The 6,838-nt window shown below is 37.7% G+C and overlaps 1 protein-coding gene and 1 pseudogene across 1 annotated transcript; one reads left to right on the top strand and one right to left on the bottom strand.

The window, feature by feature from the left end:
- Positions 1-2,968, top strand: part of LOC142550535 (putative ATP-dependent DNA helicase CHR12) — a 6,022-nt pseudogene extending 3,054 nt beyond the window's left edge.
- Positions 2,969-3,159: 191 nt separating this feature from the next.
- On the bottom strand, positions 3,160-5,041 carry LOC142551093 (RAN GTPase-activating protein 2-like). Its single transcript, XM_075660140.1, is given in 3 exon segments — positions 3,160-3,818; positions 3,820-5,017; positions 5,020-5,041. Coding segments are annotated over 3 exon segments (1,623 nt in total). The 3' UTR covers positions 3,160-3,415.
- Between the last annotated feature and the right edge of the window lie 1,797 nt (positions 5,042-6,838).

Genomic DNA, 6,838 nt, shown 5'->3' with positions numbered 1-6,838 from the left:
TTCAGCATTTCTGCTGTTCTTTATGATGGCCGTCTTGACGAAAGGAAGGCAATGAGAGAGGAGTATTCAGGAGAAGGGAAGTTCAATGTTTTGATCACCCATTATGATCTTATCATTAGAGACAAGGCATTTCTCAAGAAAATACACTGGTACTACCTGATTGTTGATGAAGGACATCGTTTAAAAAATTTTGATTGTGTGCTTTCGCGTACTCTGGTTTCAAGGTATGGGTCTTTAATAACTTAAATTGTTTTGGCATCTTTGTCTTGATTTGCATTTTCTTGTGAATCTTTAAATTCTATTTTAATGCGTACATAGCTCCTGTATATGACTTGAATGAATTTTTACCTTTTTTAAAGTGATATTTAGTTAGCTTGTAGTTTGCAGGTTATACATTAATATTATCTCAGCGGTATTAGATCGCTAATCGGCTTGTATAGCTATTTACTATCATCTGCTGACGTGATGGCATCAGTATTAAAAATGAAACTTGATGAAAATGAGTTATTAATTATTGTTTTTGATTTGGCAGATATCGAATTCGGCGGAGACTTCTTTTGACTGGCACTCCTATCCAGAATAGTTTGCAGGAACTGTGGTCCCTGCTCAATTTTCTCCTTCCTAATATTTTTAATTCAGTTAATAACTTTGAGGAATGGTTTAATGCTCCTTTTGCGGACAAATGTGAAGTCAGCTTGACAGAAGAGGAACAATTGCTAGTAATTCGCCGCTTGCACCATGTAAGTATTAGTTTTTTCATCTGTCGTTCCTTGATATGAAACCTTCTGATAACCAGTACAACTTTGTATTTGCAAAATGATCTAGGTCATAAGGCCATTTATTTTGAGAAGGAAGAAAGATGAGGTGGAAAAGTACCTTCCTAGTAAAATTCAGGTTATGCTAAAATGTGACATGTCAGCATGGCAAAAGTTTATTATCAGCAAGTAACAGAGATGGGGAGGGTTGGTCTCGCTAATGGTAAGCCACTCACTTTTGAATAGCTTAATGCTGCAAATGCTTGTAGCAGGGCAATATTTAAGCCTATTTTGATTATGATGTGAATTTGCAGGAAGTGGGAAGTCCAAAAGTCTGCAGAACCTGACAATGCAGCTTCGAAAATGTTGTAACCACCCATACCTATTTCTGGGTGAATATTATTTGCAGCGGAATGAAGAGATTTTTCGGGCATCGGGAAAGTTTGAGCTTCTTGATCGCTTACTCCCCAAACTTCAGAGAGCTGGACACAGAGTCCTCCTTTTCTCTCAAATGACACGGCTCATGACCATACTTGGAGATTATCTGGAGTTAAAAGGTTATCAATTTCTTAGACTTGATGGCAATACCAAAACTGAAGACCGGGGAAAATTATTGAAACAATTCAACGCCCCTGACTCACCTTACTTCATATTCTTCTAAGCACTCGTGCTGGAGGACTTGGTCTGAATTTACAGACTGCAGACACGGTGATTATTTTTGACAGTGATTGGAACCCTCAAATGGATCAACAGGCAGAGGATAGAGCTCATCGTATTGGGCAGAAGAAAGAGGTGAGAGTTTTTGTGCTTGTCAGTGTTGGATCGATTGAAGAAGTAATCTTAGAGAGAGCCAAGCAGAAAATGGGCATTGATGCAAAGGTCATCCAGGCAGGGTTGTTCAATACAACTTCAACAGGTTTTTCACTTCCTCAACCTTTTGGATCGTTCCCTTCGTATGGAAACACAATTGTTTAGGCAACAATTTGACGAACGTTTCAACTTATTTTCTACAATTTGATTCCAATACTCGGTAGTTCAGTGGTAGTAATACTATTACTTTTAAATTTATCGTCGATATAACTGCTGTTTCGCAATTTATGTGAATCTATAACTGGGTTTCAACTTTTTTCCCACAATTTGAATACAATACTCGGTTGTTCAGTTATTACTTTTAAATTTATGGTGGGTAATAACTAAAACGACCTCTATTTTGAAATTTCTATTTCATAGCAAACAATTTGCCGTTAACATTGTTGAGTTAATGTCTTAGTCGACAAGTGTTAATGCAAGGTCTTTCTTGTTCATGCAGCCCAAGATAGGAGAGATATGTTAGAGGAAATCATGCGCAAAGGTTCTAGGTCACTTGGAACAGACGTGCCAAGCGAACGAGAAATCAATCGGCTGGCAGCCCGTACAGATGAGGAGTTTTGGTTGTTTGAGAAAATGGACGAAGAGAGAAGACAAAAGGAGAATTACAGATCTCGTCTAATGGAAGATCACGAGGTTCCAGATTGGGTATACACTGTGCCTGATATGAAGGATGGCAGGGAAAAAGGATCTATGCATGAAGTTGCTGTCACTGGTAAGAGGCGGAGAAAGGAGGTAATTCGTGATGACACAGTTACCGATTTACAGTGGATGAAAACTGTGGAGAATGGGGATGATGTAACCATACATTCTGCAAAGCGGGTACGAGAAAATGCATCGTTCTTGAATAATGAACTACCCAAATACAATTCTAGAGATAATCTTGTGGAAGAGAAGAGGGCCCCGGACTTGAAAAGTGAGACAGTTTCCACAGCGAGTGAAACGAGAAGTGAAGATACATTTGGTTGGGCATCTCAAAGAAGTAGGAATGAAGTTGAAAGTTCTCATATAAACAGCGCAGATGAGGGTTTGGAAGTCGGGTTGAATGGATTGACATGGACGGCATATAAGAGGAAGAGATCGAGCTTGATGTGATTAATAATAATTGTCAGTCTTAGAAGATGTAGTAACATACATCTGTAGCAATAGAAATAATTTGGTAACTTAGATTGGTGGATGCAGCAATGATCTAGTTACCACTTTACCCTTCGTGTAAGCCTGAGTATGTAACAGCATTCTCCAGTACTCCGGAAAATACCCAAATTTAGCATCATTATTCATCTATATAATTGTTTTTGTTTAAATGTTAAAAGGTAATTTAACCTCTTATATATACTTCTTTCTCATGACTGATTGAATATTTACGGTATTACACAATTTAGAAACGGATGCGGTATACTGCTATGATTCTTTGTTACTTGGAACTTACTCTTTCGGACGCGCTAGGCATGTTTGTCGCTTGGAAATATGGGTTTGGAATGATAAATCTAGAACAGGGAAAATAAACATGATTGGAAAAGCACAAACAGAAAACATAAAAACCACAAAATGAATTATCAAGAACTACAAGTCTGCATGCATATGTCATTAATTAGTCTACAATCTGAGAAATAGACAGCGCCAGTACTATCTAAGCTCAAGCTGAATCACAGCCAAAATTTTGCATCGATCGCAAACTACTGATGGTGATCGATTAGCTTCAGCTAGGCTAGAATCATGACAATAAAGTTTCATCAACCAAAGCTAATATAACTAAGACAACAAGTTTTCATAAGGATATATAGTCAAGCTCTTCACTCTTTTTTATTAACGTCAAGATTTTTGAGTTTCACTTCCAACTCATCCTGCTCACCTTCATCTTCTTCATCTCCAGAATCTTCATCGTCAAAATCTTCTCCATCAGGATCATTTTCATCCAACGGGCCAAGTTTATCAGGATTTTCTTTAAAGATACCCTTCAGTTCATCAATCCCTTCATCAGAAATGAAGTTTCCATTAATATTCAGTAACTTGAATGAGGGCTTATTAACTAATGCCTGAGCCAAAGTCCTAGATGCAGCCCTTCTAAGAGAGTTCTGGCTCATGTCGACTTCTTTCAATTGATCATGCTCTACTCCAAGTACTTTGCTTATGAGAAGCACACCATCATCCTTGAGATCGTTTTCCGACAAGTTTAACTTCATAAGAGCCATTTTTAGCAATACAAGAAGCTAAACTAGGAGCTGCTTCGGCTGTTATATCATTCCCAGCCATCTCCAAGACCTCGAGTGAGGGTGCAGTCTCTTTTAGAGCATCAGCTATTGCAGTTGCTCCAACATCTTCAAGATTCAGGTAGCTCAAATATATCTCGGTAAGATACTCATGTTTGACAAGAGCCTCACTCAGCTTGATACCAGCCTGGACCCCAAACATGTTATCTCGAATATCAAGTTTCTTCAAATTCGTACATCCTGAAAGTGCTTCGCTCAATGCAATCCCACCTTCAGAGCCGACACGGGTAGATGAGCAGCGAAAATCCTCCAACAGGGGACATCGCCTCAGAATCTTTGATATCGAAACCGCCCCTGTATCTCCCGTCATGTTGTTATGAAAATGAAGAACTCTAAGCTTCTGTGTGGAAGGAACCAATTCACTAACAGCTCGTGCTGCTTCTTCTGAAATCCCATCATTCATCAGATATAGTTCCTCCAATTCGGTCTGAGACTGCAAGAGCATACTAAATGCCCGAACTCCCTTCTCACCCAAGGCATTGTCTGAGAGATTCAGATACTTCAAATGAGAGCCTTCCAGACCTTCAGAAAAGATAGTCATTACATCCAGAGCTTCTGCCTCTGGTCGTCCAGCAACAAAATCTGACAGATCCACGTCTGTCAACTGGTTCTTAATAGCTGATAAGATAGGACCAGCAATATGGGCAGCACCTAGACCGAAGCTTCGATTGCTGAAACATATTTTAGTGTAAAAATTTCCTGGATCTTTTAAGGGACTCAAAAGTGTTTGTGCCTCGTCCTCCTCTATGAATGCTCGCTGACCTTTCGAAATATCGAAAAAGGTATCGCGGATAGTAGGACTAACCTTCGAGCTCATCTTCTCTTTTTCCTCCATCTTGAATCCTCCTTTAAGAACATCCAGACAAAGCTTGCTACATTCACTGGCATACCACTGCACAGCAGAACTGCCATCACCATCAGGTTCCTGTTCATAATGTTGATTTGCACTAGAAAAAGCAGATTCTTCAATTTGTTTGGCAAATTTTGAAGCCTCGGCCTTACTGACACTGCCATACTTGCGGGTGAAAACGGTTGGAGCCGAAAGATTATCTGTCATTCGCTCAACTAGCTTCTGGCGTGTATTCTGGCTAGGAGGCCATAGTTTAATCGTAACATGTCGACGTCTCCATTTGATGTTTTTGTATCCATTCACGTTGACCTAAAATCCAAAGTGATGCATAGCATAGTCAATTTGCATGTTCGTTGCAGATGCAAATAAATAACCAAAATTGGAACATCAATTGACATCAAACGCATTAAGGTTTCCGTTTTCGTAAAAAAACAAGTGTAAGATGTAAAACTTTTTTTGCTCAACTAAGTGATGTATAAGCTAAACAACATTAATTCGAAGGGAAATAATAGCAAAGATTCTGGGCAGAAAAGTATGCCCCAAACAACAAATACCATATTTAGTGCGATCGACCAATTCATGACATAATTTCCTTCTCTCCTCTGAATTTTCAAATGAATACTCTTTCCAAAAACAAGGAATCATAGCTCAAAACATTAGTAGTAAGATATATCAATTAAGCCTGGCTAAACAGATTAATGTCCCATATTAAGGAAATGACAAAACAATAACAATAGACATTTAACTTATCCCATTTTAAAAAGTGCATATAACTTAATGGTGAGTTCAAAATATTATTTAGCATTTCAAGACACTGGTCTTCATCCAGATAAAAGAAGTTCAACACAAAACAGAAAATTAACGACACCAAAATTTATTCTATGCATCTGCTGGCGCGCTGCCTAGCGCATGTACAATGATATCATCGATATGTACAACTGACATAAGTAAATATATGGACATTTAAGCACACATATGAGTAATAGCTCATTTCAAATAAAAGATTCAAAATTTACATATAATTTTTGTAAAGCATAATTTTATGCCCCAAAACACATTAAGTCGCCTACACTAAAACATCTCAAAAACTACAGGCTTACAGCAATCAAACAATTCCAGTACAAAAACCCAGCATTCAACTATGAAAACTCAAAGCAAAGATTAAAAACTTTATAATCCCAAAAATATATAACATGTCGAAGATATACCACACAGAGCCCAAAAGATCGAATTCCATACAATACTAATCAATAGTTCCAACGGACAGAAAACCACAAAACCATGAAAGTGTGCGTGAACAGTAACACAAGAAAACCCTAAAACGACAAAAGGGGAAAAATTACAGAAAATTAGAGAAATCAAAGTACCTTTTTCGCAGTTTCCCAATTCCCCAATTCCCCGAGCGGGTTCTGGTGATTCGATGTGTATTTAGTATCGGATGCTCAATGGAAATGAAAGAAACTGTAGAATCTGGAAAAAACGACGAGTCCTTCAGTCTAATAAATTAGTAAACTTATAAAAACAAAATCTAACGGTTGAAATCTTTTCTCAATAAAATATGACCGTCGGATTATTTTTTAAAAAATGTTTTATAAGAGAGATTCGAGGAGATTTTGGTTGTGTAGTCTAGGGGTGGTGTCGGGTCGGGTTCTTCGGTTCAAGTATTCGGATCGAGTGTGGGGTAACAAAGTTACTACATAACCCGAAATAAATCTGTACAACCGATGGTTTGGGTGGCCCCAAAATTTCGGGCAGCATCGGGTAGTCGACGGCGATACCCCGAAATTTTAAAGTCCAAAAATATGTCTTTTTTATTTCTCTCGAGCATGAAAAAAACAATGTATTTCATTATATCTTATCAAACTCCCACGAAGAAAACAGTAATTTTATCATATCTTCATAAAACATCACAATGAAAAAATATCTCACATAATAATAATGTTAATCAATATATACATACAACAACAATAAATTCTAGGAAAATCATCCATCAAAATAAATACATTGTAATCAAAACAACAGTAATTCAACACACAAAAAATCTATCATTTTTATAGATAATAAGCTGATAAAAACCACCGATTTAAATAAAACGC

The sequence above is a fragment of the Primulina tabacum genome, chromosome 7 (genome assembly GCF_025594145.1).
Source record: "Primulina tabacum isolate GXHZ01 chromosome 7, ASM2559414v2, whole genome shotgun sequence".
Taxonomy (NCBI): domain Eukaryota; kingdom Viridiplantae; phylum Streptophyta; class Magnoliopsida; order Lamiales; family Gesneriaceae; genus Primulina; species Primulina tabacum.
The sequence above is the reverse complement of the archived record's forward strand: the minus strand, read 5'-3'. Positions and strand labels throughout refer to the sequence as shown.